This window comes from Schistocerca serialis, chromosome 6, assembly GCF_023864345.2.
Source record: "Schistocerca serialis cubense isolate TAMUIC-IGC-003099 chromosome 6, iqSchSeri2.2, whole genome shotgun sequence".
NCBI classification, from domain to species: Eukaryota; Metazoa; Arthropoda; class Insecta; order Orthoptera; family Acrididae; genus Schistocerca; species Schistocerca serialis.
Genome location: NC_064643.1, coordinates 286,039,598 through 286,055,794, shown reverse-complemented (window position 1 = coordinate 286,055,794; position 16,197 = coordinate 286,039,598). Strand labels below are relative to the sequence as shown.

The 16,197-nt window shown below is 39.2% G+C and overlaps 1 protein-coding gene across 1 annotated transcript in view; it reads left to right on the top strand.

Moving 5' to 3' along the window:
- Positions 1 to 16,197, top strand: part of LOC126484193 (RING finger and CHY zinc finger domain-containing protein 1) — a 100,959-nt gene that overhangs the window by 9,848 nt on the left and 74,914 nt on the right. The window contains exon 2 of the mRNA XM_050107607.1: positions 6,060 to 6,221. Within this exon, the coding sequence (XP_049963564.1) occupies positions 6,060 to 6,221 (162 nt within the window). The remainder of the gene's footprint in view (positions 1 to 6,059; positions 6,222 to 16,197) is intronic.

The window sequence follows — 16,197 nt, the reverse complement described above, 5'->3', positions numbered from 1 at the left end:
TTGTTTGGTTTCATTGTGAGAAATGTGTGTTGTAGGAGATGCAGTGATAGTCGTCAATTATGCAAAGAGTTAAATATTGTTTTCTCAACTGACAATGAAACTCGCATGTTTACATCTACATACATACTCTGCAAGTCGTCATATGCTGCGTGGTGGAGGGTACCATGTACCACTACTAGTCATTTCCTTTTCTGTTTCACTCACAAATAGAGCAAGGGAAGAGTGAGTGACTGACTATGCTTCCATGCAAGTCCTAATCTCTCTAATCTTATCTTTATGGACCTTATGCGGAATGTATTTTGACGGCAGTAGAATCGTTCTGTACTCAGCTTCAAATGTTGGTTATCTAATTATTCGCAATAGTGCTTCTCGGAAAGAATGTCTTCTTCTCTCTAGTGATTCCCTTGAGTTCCGGAAGCATCTCCACGATATTTGCATGTTGTTCGAACCTACAGGTAACAAATGTGGCAACCCACCTCCAAATTACTTCTGTGTCTTCCTTTAATCTGACGTACATTTACATCTACATTCTACATTTACATTTATACTCCGCAAACCACCCAACGGTGTATGGGGGAGGGCACTTTATGTGCCACTGTCATTACCTCCCTTTCCTTTTCCAGTCGCGTATGGTTCGCAGGAAGAATGACTGCCGGAAAACCTCCGTACGCGCTCGAATCTCTCTAATTTTATATTTGTGATCTCCTCGGGAGGTATAAGTAGGGGGCAGCAATATATTTGATACCTCATCCAGAAACGCACCTTCTCGAAACCTGGACAGCACTCTACAACGTGATGCAGAACACCTCTCTTGCAGAGTCTGCCACTTGAGTTTGCTAAACATCTCCGTAGCACTATCATGCTTACCAAATAACCCTGTAATGAAACACGCTGCCCTTCTTTGGATCTTCTTTATCTCCTTTGTCAACCTGACCTGGTACGGATCCCACACTGATGAGCAATACTCAAGTACAGGTCGAACGAGTGTTTTGTAAGCCACCTCCTTTGTTGATGGACTACATTTTGTAAGCACTCTCCCAATGAATCTCAACCTGGTACCCGCCTTACCAACAATTAATTTTATATGATCATTCCACTTCAAATCATTCCGCACGCATACTCCCAGATATTTTACAGAAGTAACTGCTACCAGTGTTTGTTCCGCTATCATATAATCATACAATAAAGGATCCTTCTTTCTATGTATTCTCAATACATTACATTTATCTATGTTAAGGGACAGTTGCCACTCCCTGCACCAAGTGCCTATCCGCTGCAAATCTTCCTGCATTTCGCTACAATTTTCTAATGCTGCAACTTCTCTGTATACTACAGCATCATCCGCGAAAAGCCGCATGGAACTTCTGACACTATCTACTAGGTCATTTATATATATTGTGAAAAGCAATGGTGCCATAACACTCCCCTGTGGCATGCCAGAGGTTACTTTAACGTCTGTAGACGTTTCTCCATTGAGAACAACATGCTGTGTTCTGTTTGCTAAAAACTGTTCAATCCAGCCACACAGCTGGTCTGATATTTCGTAGGCGGATCCTGAACACTTGAACAGTATTCAACAATGTCTTGCACCAGTGTCCTATGTGGGGTCTCCTTTACAGATCAATCATGCTTTCCTAAAATTCTCACAATAAACAGACCTCAACCATTTGCCTTCCCTACTACAGTCTTACATGCTTATTCCATTTCATATTGCTTTGCAACATTACACCTAAATATTTAATCAGTGTGACAGTGGCAAGCAATGCATCATAAATACTGTATTGGAACTTTCTGGGTTAGTTTTTCATACTCACATGCATTAACTTAAATTTTTCTACTTTAAGAGATGGATGACATTTGTCATACCAGCTACAAATTTTGTTTGTCATCTTGTATCCTCCTACAGTCATTCAACTACGACAGCTTCCCATACACCATAGCATCATCCGCAAACAACCACAGACTGCTATGTATCCTTTCTGTCAGATCATTTAAGTATATAGAAAATAACAATGGTCCTACCACTCTTCACTGCTCCTGATGATACCCTTGTGTCTGATAAACACTCCCAGTCAAGAACAACATACTGTGTTCTGCTACTTGTAAAGTCTTTTGCCACTCACTACCTTTGTTTACAGTTGGCAGTGTGGCACAATGTCAAATACTTTACCTAGACCTCAACTATGCTACAGATCAGTATTTCATCATGTCTAAGATTTTGTTTTGACATTCTTTGGCTGAGCCAGCTCACAACCAGATTGTCATCTTTCAGTGTAAGGTAATATTGGGCTATGCTACAGATCATCACAAGCTACATATCAAAAACTAATACAGGTGCAAAAGAAATATTGTCAGTGGCTGTTATCTTCTGCTTGCACACCCATGATGTCACACAAAACTATGCCATTATGTTATGGGATGAAGGCCAAGTTGGTATCTGTAGGTTCATTTGACCCATGTCAATAGTGCTGCACAATACCGGAAAAAGAACAGCTTACATTGAATCTCCATGCTGGTTTGGCTGTAGTGCAAGAAGGATTAACAGGTTTGTGTGTTGCAGTCCACAGTAGTAATACTAGGTGTAGACCAGAAGATTTGATTACAATCAATCTTTCCAAAACAAGGAAAAGATCCATCAGACATTGCAAGTTTGGTAGCTTCAGTCTAGCGGTGTCCAATAACATCAGTGCTTTAGTGACTGAGGACAAAACCATTCAGACAACTCAAGAAGTTCAGAAGCATTCTGATAGTACAGACTATAAAATGCAAAGTAGGTCTTATTGCTGAGTAGTAGTTACAGGAGGAGAATGTCAGAACTCATATCTAACTCTTTGGGAAGTTATTACTTTGTAAAACAGTGACATCACCTGTGAGTTAAGACTTTTTGGGAAAGCTAGGTAAAAATGCAGTTAAGGTGTTAGTGGATTTTCTATTGTGTGCTGCTGTTAGTAACGATTCATATCATGAATCATGGGAAGTCAACACGATGAATCAAGAGTGAGATGTAGGTAGTTGATGAGATCATCGTTCGTAACTTCTTACAGTTCATAAATGAAATTAGATGATACATTGTTACATAAGATTAGATTTTAAGCACATCATTGTAATTTTCAGCAAAACTGTAAATAACTTATACGGATAGGTTGTTACAATGATGAATGTATTCTCAGGCTATCCTACACGTCAGTATACTGTGGCGATCTTGCACTGAAGAGCCAAAGAAACTGGTACACCTGTCTAATATCGTGTAGGTCCCACACGAGCACGCAAAAGTGCTGTGAAACGACATGGGAAGGACTCAAGTAATGTCTGATGTAGTGCTGGAGAGAGTTGACACCATGAATCCTGCAGGGCTGTCCATAAATCCATAAGAGTACGAGAGGATGGAGATCTCATCGGAAAAGCATGTTGCTGGGCATTCCAGATATGCTCAATAATGTTCATTTCTGGGGAATTTGGTGGCAAGGAGAAGTGTTTAAACTCAGAGGAGTGTTCTGGGAGCCATTCAGTAGCAATTCTGGATGTGTGAGGTGTCGCGTTGTCCTGCAGGAATTGTTCAACTCCATTGGAATGCACAATGGAATGTATGCAGGTTATCAGACAGGATGCTTACTTATGTGTCATCTGTAAGAGTCATATCTAGACGTATCGGGTCACATATCACTCCAGCTGCACACGCCCCACACCATTACAGAGCCTCCACCATCTTGGACAGTCCCCTGCTGACATTCTGGGTCCATGGATTCATGAGGTTGTCTCCATACCCGTACATGCCCATCCGCTCAATACAATTTGAAATTAGACTCATTTGGCCAGGCAGCATGTTTCCAGTCATCAACAGTCCAATGTTGGTGGTGATGGGCCCAGGCAGGGCGTAAAACTTTGTCGTGCAGTCATAAAGGATACATAAGTGGGCCTTTGGCTCCTAAAGCCCATATCGATGATGTTTCATTGAATGTTTCACACGGTGACACTTGTTGATGGCCTAGCATTGGAGTCTGCAGCAATTTGTGGAAGGTTGCCCTTCTCTCACGTTGAACATTTTTCAATCGCCATTGGTCCCTTTCTTGCAGAATCTTTTTCTGGCTGCAGCAGTGTCAGAGATTTGATGTTTTACTGGATTCTTGATATTCATAGTACATTCATGAAATGGTCAAATGGGAAAATTCCCATTTCATCGCTACCTTGAGGTGATGTGTCCCATCACTTGTGTGCCGACTGTAACCCCACATTCAAACTTAAATCTTGATAACCTGCCATTGTAGCAGCAGTAACCGACCTAACAACTGTGCCAGACTCTTGTTGTCTTTTATAGGCATTGCCATCTGCAGTCCCTTATTCTGTTTACATATCTCTGTATTTGAATACAGATGCCTATACCAGTTTCTTTGGCACTTCAGCATATTTTTGTGTTGATATTCACTGGCTTTACCAACTCACAAGCAAATTATCACATGCGAACCTAACCTAAGCCTCAGGCTAAAGTGCAGATCAGTCTATCACCACAACCACATTTTTTACTTTTGCTTTCGTTGGCTCTACCAACACACAACCAAGTTCTCACATTCCAACCTGACCTAGGCTGTGGGCTACACTACTGCACCTGTCTCAACACAATCAGGCTTTTTGCTTTCTCATTCATTGGTTTCGGCTGCTCATACCCCAACTTAACCCAGCTCTCAGACTTTACTTTAGTTATTCCAGTCACCAAAGAAATAGAAGAATCAATAAGCAACCTTAAAATTCACAATAATTACATCAGCAAAAATTATTCTGGTGCTATGCATATTGAAAATAATTGTAAACAGCTTGTATCTTTTGCCAAAAAAAAAAAAAAAAAAAAAAAAAAAAAAAAAAAAAAAAATTAGCTTTGGAGGTCCTCATTGGCTACCATATATTATCACCTGATTGCGTATGACCAATGTCAAAGTATTGCCAACATCTGCACACCACTCAAGAGCAGCCAACACTGTAAGTACACTTTAACCAAAAGCTCTTTGTAAACATGATGCCATAACAGTAGTTGGTTCAAGTAATAGTTCGGACTGTAATCTTAATTTTACAGTTAAGGTCAACTTCAGGTACAGTGATGAGACTGCTTAATGTTGGCTGTCAACATGAGAAAGCAGTGAAAAAGTGTTATGATTAGTCATACAAAAAATAATGCATAGCATAAGATTAAACTTTTTTTCCTGAGTTGTTAGTTAGATGTAACTTTAAGGTCAAAATAAATAGAAAACAAAATTTAATTATTACTCCTGATGGACACACTTAAATGTACACTACACAGTCCTAGGTTTGGGCCTATTGGTTCTTCCTCAAAGCAAGGAGAGATTAGTAAGTTTGAGGCAGGTTGTAAAGGAAGGGGGTGTCACTCAGACCCCAGGATGAGAGGGACCAGTTTGGTTTTCGGATGGGGTGATATAAAGTTCTTTGTTTCCCATTCTTCTGCTCAATGAAGGAACTAATAATTCTGAAAGGTAGGACAATGTAACATACTTTTATGTGTGTTTATTGGTAGTTCTGACCCTCTGAAGATATGGCCGGCATTTCTGTCTCATAATTTTTTCAAGTGAGTTTTCCTTTGGGAGAAAAATTTTATATTGATTGAGCAATAATTTTTACACTAATCTCTCAATATTAATTGTAGCAATATTAAAACTTCTGCAAACTAACTTCTGAGTTGTCGCGAAGGCTTCTCATAGTGGATCAGTAATGCTGTAGGAGACTGGTGAGCATTTACAGTGCATCATGAACACCTACAAGACGAAATAAAGGTTTGATTTATATGTGCATTCCTCCTCCCCCCCCCCCCCCCCCCAAAAAAAAAAAAAAAAAAAAAAAAAAAATCTGAAAATTAACTGAAGTTATTTACAACCCTTAGCAGTCAACCTATTAACAACTGTGGTTACCATAGTGCCATGTGGAAAAATAGTTTAAGTTTAATGAAAAAATGGTCTGTTTTCTTCATTGGGATTAAAAATAATATTTGTAAATTATTTACTGTTTTTGTTTATATTAATCAAGGCTTAATAATTCCAGTGATTTGCTACTTTCAGACACCATGCTGCAACAAAATTTATACATGCCGCTTTTGCCACGATGAAAATGAAAGCCATGCTGTGAACAGAAAAGATGTCACTGAGCTAGTATGCACAAATTGTGAAACTCGGCAGAAGGTACAAGCTGAATGTGAGAATTGTCATCTGCGATTTGGAAAGGTAAACATTAAGGAAAATATTTAGTGTCATTAGCAATTCAGGGCACAGTGCTGGTGTGTATGTAGTATCTAAATCAGTGCTATTTCTTAATTTTTTAAAATTATTTCTGTTGTACATGCAATTTGTGCCCTCCAAGAATTATTTTAGCAGAGAATAAAGTTTTGTTGTAGACTGAAATTGGTAACTGCTTCATTATTTATGGGTTTCCAGTGCATGTTATCACCGAATATTGCCTAATAGAAGAATGTAATAATGCTATTCATTTTTTTATCTTCCTGTCATGCAGCATTGTAAAAAATTTTGGGCTTTTTATATAGAATGTGCAATGTTCAAATCAAAGGTAAATTTAAAAGCATTTTCAGAAAGTAGCAACTACATACACATAACCATGGAACTGATAAAAGTTGGTCTAAACTTAACACTAAAGACATGGAACTTCAGTTAAGACATTCACAAGTGAACTACCATAGAAGCCCGATGTTCCGCTGTCCAATATACCATGGATGGAGATATAATGCAACATAAAGGAAGTCCCCAACATAAAATGTCATTTATGAATGAGTTTTGCACTCGATAATTTTATAAACTTGAAAAAAAAAAAAAAAAATCATTTCAGTCTGCATATAACCTTTCTGCAGTATAGTTATTCATTTATTGTCTAGATTTCTGTGTGCTTGTTACAGTGTCACAGAAATGGGAAGTGCATTCAGTGAGTGATAAAATATAAATTATGAAACTGAAGAAAGCTTATCGAGCAAGTATAGTTAACCTGAAGGAACAACCAGGGGATGGGTGAAAGAAGAGAATAAACTTAAAAGTGTAGTAAACACAGTTGAAAGTGATGTGGAAATGGACAGAAAAAGGACTAAATTATGAAAAGTAGTGAACTTGATGAATGCCTTTATAGGTGGTTTTTAATAAAGATTTATTAAAGCCCAAGCTGAGAAATTTCACTTTCATTTATATGGCAGCAAATAGTTTATAGCTTCTGATGGATGATTTTCAAGATGGAAAGTTGCCATGAAATTTGCCAAATGAGCATTGAAGGAGAAGCAAGGTGTTCTGACAGTGATCTGTCACTGCCTTCTGAAATCCTACACAAAGTAATGGTGGATGAAGATTTAAACACTCATCATGTTTTAATTGTGATGAAATGGTGCTTTATTATCGATTACTTTCAAACAGAACTGTCAATCCAGAAAAAAATCAGGAAATAAGATCTGTTCGAAAATGGATAAAGACAGAATAATCCTCTTCTTTGCTGCGAATAAACTGGGCAGCTATGAGCTGAAACCTCTTTGTACGGGTAAAATAAAAGCCTGAGATGTTTCAAGCATGTAAATTTGTCATTATTATTGTTCACCTACAGGCTTTCAAAGAATGCTTGGATGACGAGTGATATTTTCACCAACTGGTTTCGAGAAGAGTTTATTTTGTCAGTGAGAAAGCACCTATGGTCACTTAAGGTGAGAGAAGCAGCTGTAGTAATCCTTAATCACTGTTCAACGGGTCCACCTGCTGGTATATTGCAATCAGAATATGGAAAAGAAAAACTTTGTTTCTTCCAAAAAAAATACGATGATATTAATTAAGCTGCTGGATCAGGGCATCCTGGGAGCATTTAAGCTTCATTATCACCATTTATTGCTCAGTTAAATAGTAAACTTGGATGAGGAAATGAAAATGTTCTTGAAATCTGTAAAACTTAAGAGTATTGCATATCCTGTAGGCCTGGCATGACCGAGCATCGGTCTGACTATTATTAGGAATTTCTGGAACAAGGGTTCCATTGAAGGAAATACAACAGATGAATGCTGTAGTGGCATAGATTTCAACAGTAGTGACATCCATTGTGGATGTAATATTCTACAGTACAGTACTGATCTTGAAATCTTGAACCATTGGGTAGTTGTTGACAACAAAGAACTGATTTTGAAAATCAGCGATGCTGTCTGAAATAAAAGTAGGGAAGTAGATGAGGATGAGGATGATGAAGATGAAGGAAAAGTATAGATGGCGTTCCCAGTACACATGAAATAGTGGATAATATAAATAAATTGATTATGCAGATGGAGAGACAAAGTGAACAAACCAAACTGAATTGTTACACCTGATGGTCATAAAACAATGTACTCTAAAGAAACTGCTTGAAGTGACCCACCACAGAAAGCTTACTGACTTCTCTAAAGCAGTAGAATAGTGATGGACGGTAGCTTGCAGGCAGTGTTGTAAATTATCATTCTGTATTTTATAGTGTATCTGATAACTGTATTGAAACACATTGTTTGGTCGACATTTGAGCGAAGTTTGATTGCTGTACCACAGTTGATAAGTTTCTGAAATGTTTTACTTCTAATGTTCTTTAACTTTAAATATAGCATTCTACAATGTGTATAATATTGCATTATGTGTTCTTTGTAACTTGTCATGTGTAGTTTGTCATTACGTGGTTCACTCTCGATATACTGCGGGTATGCTATAACGTGGGATTAAAGCAAGTCCCCTGACACCTGCATTACATCACACTTCTACTGTATTTATGTCATAATGTTTGTGGCACAAAACTGTTTTCAACAGATTTTTGTTGACGTATAAATAAGCAGAACTGGGCCAGCACATGAAGAAGCAGTTATTCACAGTGGTATTTTTTTTTCTTTAACATTTGTTTCATTGAATATATGTGAAATTAAAATCCACTTAAGAGGGAATATTTGATAATTTGCCCATTCCATGGATTCATTGCAAATAACGTCTTCAGTATCTTCACTACTGATGCAGAAAATTATTTACTGTTGATGCTGGTACTGTGTTTTTCTGTACTCTCAGCAGAAAGAGAATGAATGTCAGTATCATGATTGTTTTTCATTAGTTTAATGTTTCCTGTAATTCATTAGCCTTTTATAATGATGCCTGAGGTACTGTGCCTATCATAATCTCTGTGCTGTAATTATGAGAACAGACTACTAGGGTAGTTTTAACATTTTGGATAATTTTGGGATTAGCAGAAAATTATTCACATTTAAATATTGATTTTTTGCATGGAGATATTGACTGATATTTAATCACTGAATTTACATGTACTGCAGTACAGTGGCAAGTCTTACACGAATAGTGGTGTTTAGATTAGATTAGAGATTAGGTTAGATTAGATTAATACTAGTTCCATGGATCATGAATACGATATTTCGTAATGATGTGGAACGAGTTGAATTTTCCAATGCATGACATAATTAGGTTAATTTAACAACATACTTAAGTTAATATAACAACTTTATTTTTTTGTGTTTTTTGTTTTTCTTTATTTTTTTATTTTTTTGTGTTTTTAATATTTTTGTTTTGTTTTTTTTTCTTTTTTTTTCTTAATTTATATCTAAAAATTCCTCTATGGAGTAGAAGGAGTTGTCATTCAGAAATTCTTTTAATTTCTTCTTAAATACTTGTTGGTTATCTGTCACTTTTGATACTATTCGGTAAGTGACCAAAGACTTTAGTGCCAGTATAATTCACCCCTTTCTGTGCCAAAGTTGGATTTAATCTTGAATAGTGAAGATCAACCTTTCTCCTAGTATTGTAGTTATGCACACTGCTATTACTTTTGAATTGGGTTTGGTTGTTAATAACAAATTTCATAAGAGAGTATATATACTGAGAAGCTACTGTGAATATCCCTAGATCCTTAAATAAATGTCTGCAGGATGATCTTGGGTGGACTCCAGCTATTATTCTGATTACACGCTTTTGTGCAATAAATACTTTATTCCTCAGTGATGAATTACCCCAAAATATGATGCCATATGAAAGCAATGAGTGAAAATAGGCGTAGTAAGCTAATTTACTAAGATGTTTATCACCAAAATTTGCAATGACCCTTATTGCATAAGTAGCTGAACTCAAACGTTTCAGCAGATCATCAATGTGTTTCTTCCAATTTAATCTCTCATCAATGGACACACCTAAAAATTTGGAATATTCTACCTTCGCTATATGCTTCTGATTAAGGTTTATATTTATTAATGGCGTCATACCATTCCCTGTACGGAACTGTATGTACTGTGTCTTATCAAAATTCAGTGAGAGTCCGTTTACAAGGAATCACTTAGTAATTTTCTGAAAGACAGTATTGACAATTTCATCAGTTAATTCTTGTTTGTCATGTGTGATTACTATACTTGTATCATCAGCAAAGAGAACTAACTTTGCCTCTTCATGAATATAGAATGGCAAGTCATTAATATATAATAAGAACAACAAAGGACCCAAGACTGACCCTTGTGGAACCCCATTCTTGATAGTTCCCCAGTTTGAGGAATGTGCTGATCTTTGCATGTTATGAGACCTACTTATTTCAACTTTCTGCACTCTTCCAGTTAGGTACGAATTAAACCATTTGTGAACTGTCCCACTCATGTCACAATACTTGAGCTTGTCTAGCAGAATTTCATGATTTACACAATCAAAAGCCTTTGAGAGAGCACAAAAAATCCCAATGGCTGGTGTTCGGTTATTCAGATCATTCAAAATTTGACTGGTGAAAGCATATATGGCATTTTCTGTTGAAAAACCTCTCTGGAAACCAAACTGACATTTTGTTAGTACTTCATTTTTACAGATATGTGAAGCTACTCTTGAATACATTACTTTCTCAAAAATTTTGGATAAAGCTGTTAGAAGGGAGATTGGACGGTAATTGTTGACATCAGATCTATCCCCCTTTTTATGCAAAGGTATAACAATAGCATATTTCAGTCTATCAGGGAAAATGCCCTGTTCCAGAGAGCTATTACACAGGTGGCTGAGAATCTTACTTATCTGTTGAGAACAAGCTTTTAGTATTTTGCTGGAAATGCCATCAATTCCATGTGAGTTTTTGCTTTTAAGCAAGTTTATTATTTTCCTAATTTCAGAGGGAGAAGTGGGTGAGATTTCAATTGTATCAAATTGCATAGGTATGACCCCTTCCATTAACAGCCTAGCATCTTCTAATGAACACCTGGATCCTACTATATCCACAACATTTAGAAAATGATTATTAAAAATATTTTCAATTTCTGACTTTTTGTTCGTAAAGTTTTCATTCAATTTGATGGTAATATTGTCTTCCTCTGCTCTTGGTTGACCTGTTTCTCTTTTAATAATATTCCAAATTGTTTTAATTTTATTATCAGAGTTGCTGATTTCAGACATGATACACATACTCCTGGATTTTTTAATAATTTTTCTTAATATAACACAGTAGTTTTTATAATGTTTGATAGTTTCTGGGTCACTACTCTTTCTTGCTGTCAGATACATTTCCCTTTTCCGGTTACAAGATATTTTTATACCCTTAGTAAGCCATGGTTTGTTACAAGGTTTCTTACGAGTATATTTAACTATTTTCTTCGGGAAGCAGTTTTCAAATGCATTTACAAAAATGTCATGAAATAAATTATACTTTAAATTGGCATCAGGTTCATGGTACACCTCATCCCAGTCTAACTGCTGTAGGCTTACCCTGAAATTTGCAATTGTTAAATCGTTGACTGAACGTACTACTTTGGAGGACTGTTTAGTATTGCTGAATGGAGCTATGTCATATATTGTAACTAGCTGTGCACCATGATCAGAAAGACCATTCTCAACAGGCTGAGCATTTATCTGGTTAAACTTATCTTGGTCTATAAAGAAGTTATCTATCAGTGAGCTGCTATCCTTTACCACCCGAGTAGGAAAATCAATAACGGGTGTCAAATTGAAAGAACCGAGTAATACTTCAAGGTCATTTTTCCTATTACCCTCTTTCAGAGAATCTACATTGAAGTCCCCACAAATAATAATTTGCTTCCCCCTGTCTGACAGATAGCACAACAAGGAGTCCAAATTTTTCAGAAATAGATGAAAATTTCCTGATGGAGACCTATATACAGTTACAATTATAAATGTGCCTTTATTTAATTTAAGCTCACAGGCACATGCTTCTAGATGTTTCTCTACACAAAACTTTTTTGTTTCTATACTTTTTGCACAATGATAACTTTTGACATATATGGCAACTCCTCCTTTCTCCATATTTTCTCTCATTACATGTGCAGAGAGCTTATATCCACTTACATTTACCTTATCCATATCAGTAACAATGTGATGCTCAGACAGGCATAGTATATCTATTTCATTCTCAGCTTCTAAATCTTCTAAACAAACCAGAAGCTCATCTACTTTATTCTTTAAACTCCCAATATTTTGATGAAATATACTTACATTATTTTTAAATATACTTTTATGAGAACTTTTCCTTATTCTAACATTTGCAGTACTCTCCTGTCTGAGTTTCTCATTGTGCTTAGGCCTAGTTCCTATACCAGTGGTCACATGGTGTTCAGAGAGGCAGATTATGTCAACTGGGTTGGGTGACTTTAATTCATCAATGCAATTACTTAGGACTGAGATACAACGTGGTGGAGATAAAATTTCTGGTGATTGGTGAAAATTTATAATTGACAGCTGTGATTGGTGACCCAATGTGCTAGAATTGTGCTGTTTAATTTCTTTCCTAAACTGAAGATTTGTTTCAATCCTAACCTCTCGTAGAACTTGACATCTTTCTGTCTTACCTATCTTAAAAATGGTGCTGCTCCAACACCTGTAACCACTGGTATTTTACCATTCATGGCAGTGCCTCTCCCCTTGAATTTCCTGCTATTACCCCAGCCAGTTTCCCCTTCCCTTTCCTGTTGAGATGTAGGCCGTGCCTGGTATAGTCCCACCTACTGAGATAATCAACAGGAACCACACCAATATGAGCCCCCGCACCCGACCCAAGCAGCCGTTCCAACTCCAAATTAACTCTCCCAACAGAAGAGTTCAAATGAGGCTGGTTATGGCGTCTCAGGACAGATACAAATTCAACATTGGTGTGTCTCGATGCCGAGGCAATATAAATTAAACATTTCTGTTGCTCACTGCTTCACCAGCATTCTTTTTAGTAGTTTTAGTTACACTGCCAAATGGCACTGGATGTAAGTTTGTAAAATTGAATCTAAAATGCAAGCATATCTTTTCTGGTGTGTACATTGTGAGCTTCAGAGACCTAGAAACTGATAGAATACACAATTTTTCTTAAAGAATATGTGCACAGTGAAAAACTAGTCATCATTATAGTGAAAGCAATGCATTTGATGACATCTTGAGGTGTCAAGTATTCTGTTGGATATCAGCACTGTTTATGTGTGATATTTTGACAGTGTGACTTGTTACCTTCATCAGGTGCTGCACAAGATTAATCATTGATTGGAGCAGGTCCAGTATATACCTGCAGCCTTCTCCGTCCACGCTCAGTTCCAGGCATTCTGTCTGCAGTCTGGTGTGCATTTTGTCTTTGGTCCAGTGTTCCTATCTGTGTGCTGGCATTCTGTTCTCGGCCCAGTGCACTCTACATGTTCCCTCTGTGGCCCGCTCTGTCTTAGATCTGGTGCATCATAGTTCATGGAATGATTTAAGTTCCAGACTGCTTGGCTACAACTGATTTGGTTGCCTGTCTCAGTTGGGTGTCTTTCTGATGTTCTTTGCAACAAATTTCCATTATCCTAGTTGTATGGACAATGTACAGCATGCCACATTGCCATGATATGTTAAAAATTCCTGGTTTTTGTAATCCCAGGTCATATCTGGGTCTGGCAAGATTATGTGCACTATGGACCAGTGTCTTCAGAACACCATTCTTCTGCACTGGGCTGTGACAGCTGCTGGCTTGTAGATATAATTCAGTGTGTGTGTATGTTTGTGCTACAAACTGTGGCCAAAGGACTCAAATCTGCTCACCTTTCAACAAGTATATCCAGAAATGGCAACTATCCGTCCTTTTCTAGTTCCACAGTGAACTTAATATTTGGGTGGTCTGAATTAAAATGTTCCAGAAACTCATTGAGCCTCTCCCTACCATGAGGCCAATACACAAAAAGGTATCATCCACATGCCGAAGAAGCATGTGGGCTTGTATCTAGTTGTCTCTAATGCCTCCTCCTCAGATCTCTCTGTGGTAAACACTGGAGACAGAAGGCTATCCGTGGCTATACCTTCTGTCTGCTCGTAATATTGGCTGCCATACAGAAAATTAGTTGCAGAGGGTTATTATGATGAGAGAGTGCACCAAATTCTGGAGGACCATACACACAGACTTTTGACATGTGACTCTTCGGACAAAGTGGACAAGACAACCAGGCTTCTGTTGAAGGACATCAAAGAACTATGGTTGAGAGCCTGGTGCCGCGCGCCGCGGAATTTGAATCTGTGCCAGACGTCATGGACGTCGAGAATCCGTGCCGGACGTCATGGACGTCGAAGACCCCTAGAGATCTCAGCACCATCGCGCCGTAAGCTGCGGTGGAGCGCGCCTCCTGGCCCACTTTTAGTGTGAGGGCGCCACAGTGGAACACATGGTCCCAGTGGCCAATAGCGGCGCCCCCGATAGCGTACTTAAGCGCCTGCCTCTCGCTCAGCCAGCCAGTCTAAACTCGCGTACTTCTGTGTACGAGTGGACGTGTTTGTTAGGTTTCCTTGTGACTCCATTGCTCGATCTTGTTGCTGTTCATTCAGTCCTTCATTGGTCGTGTCCATCCTCTCCCGTTGTGTTGTTGTTCGCAGGCCTCTCCGCAGGTCCCGCCGCGCTTTCCGTCATTTCAACCTTGTGACCGTCCTGGTCGCAGTTACAACATTTTGGCGACGAAGTAAACGGTGGTCGTTGTTGATATGGAGGCTGCTCATGCAGCAGCAGCAGCTCCAGTTAGACATCTTACAAAAGTCGCTGCAGTTGCTAATGGACAAAGTCGATGCCCGGGACACGTTCTTTCTTCTCCACAAGTTGGCACCATTGTCCGATCATTTGGCTCTCTCTTACCAGGAGATCTGCCTTTTGCTGACAATTATTCCCAACGCTACCATTTGGTTGCCTCTTGGCTGGACAAGTGTTGTTTTTTTTTTCAACCAGAAGTGGAATACTTAGGCCAATGGCTTAGCAAAATGGCATTTGCCCTTCGGGTCGTAATGTCGCGGCCATTGAGGCCCTTCCTCGTCCCAAGGACTTATCTGAACTGCAGGTGCTTTTGGGCAAGGTTAGTTATTTCTTAAAGTTCTTGCCCCAGGCTGCCTCCGTTGTTCAACCCCTCAATCAATTGCGTTGCAAAGGGGTACCTTTTGTTTGGACTCCTGTCTGTGACCAGGCTTTTCTCCGTTTAAAGGCGATGCTGAAGTCTGCCCCTTGCTGTACTCCCTTCTCTCCGGACCGCCCAGTGGTCGGCATACGGCATTGGGGCCGTCCTCGCGCACCGGGATGCCGATGGCTCCGAACAGCCCATCGCTTATGCCACTAAAACGTTGACCCCAGCACAACGGAACTACTCCCAGATTGAAAAGGAGGCTCTGGCGATCGTGTTTGCCGTCCAGAAATTTCACACCTATCTCTTTGGGGCAAAGTTCACCCTCCTGACGGACCATAAACCCTTGTTTACACTTTTCGGACCCCACTCTCACCTTCGAGAGCAGACGGGTCAAAGTCTCCAGTGCTGGGCATTGTTTTTACGTAATTACACTTACACCGTCTGGTATAAGCCCACTGCCCACCATGCTAATGCGGACACTTTGTCACGTCTCCCAGCAGGCCCCAATCCTGCCTTTGACCAACAGGAGGTCCTCTGGTTTCACATTGATTCCGCCCGCCGGGATGCGCTGGATGGTCTGCCTCTTATGGCTGCTCACATTGCTGCAGCTACCCGCTGCGACCCTGTCTTGCGACAGGTTCTCAACTACGTGGTCCACGGGTGGCCGTCCTATGTTACTCGTCGGATGCAGTCTGATTTCAGCCCCTGGTGCCACCTGTCCCACAGGCTCTCCGTGGTCGATGATGTCCTCCTGTTGGCCACAGAGTCGGATGCACACCGGGTGGTCATCCCTCCGGAATTGCGGCTTCACGTGCTCAGTTTGTTACACCGCGGGTACTGGGGTA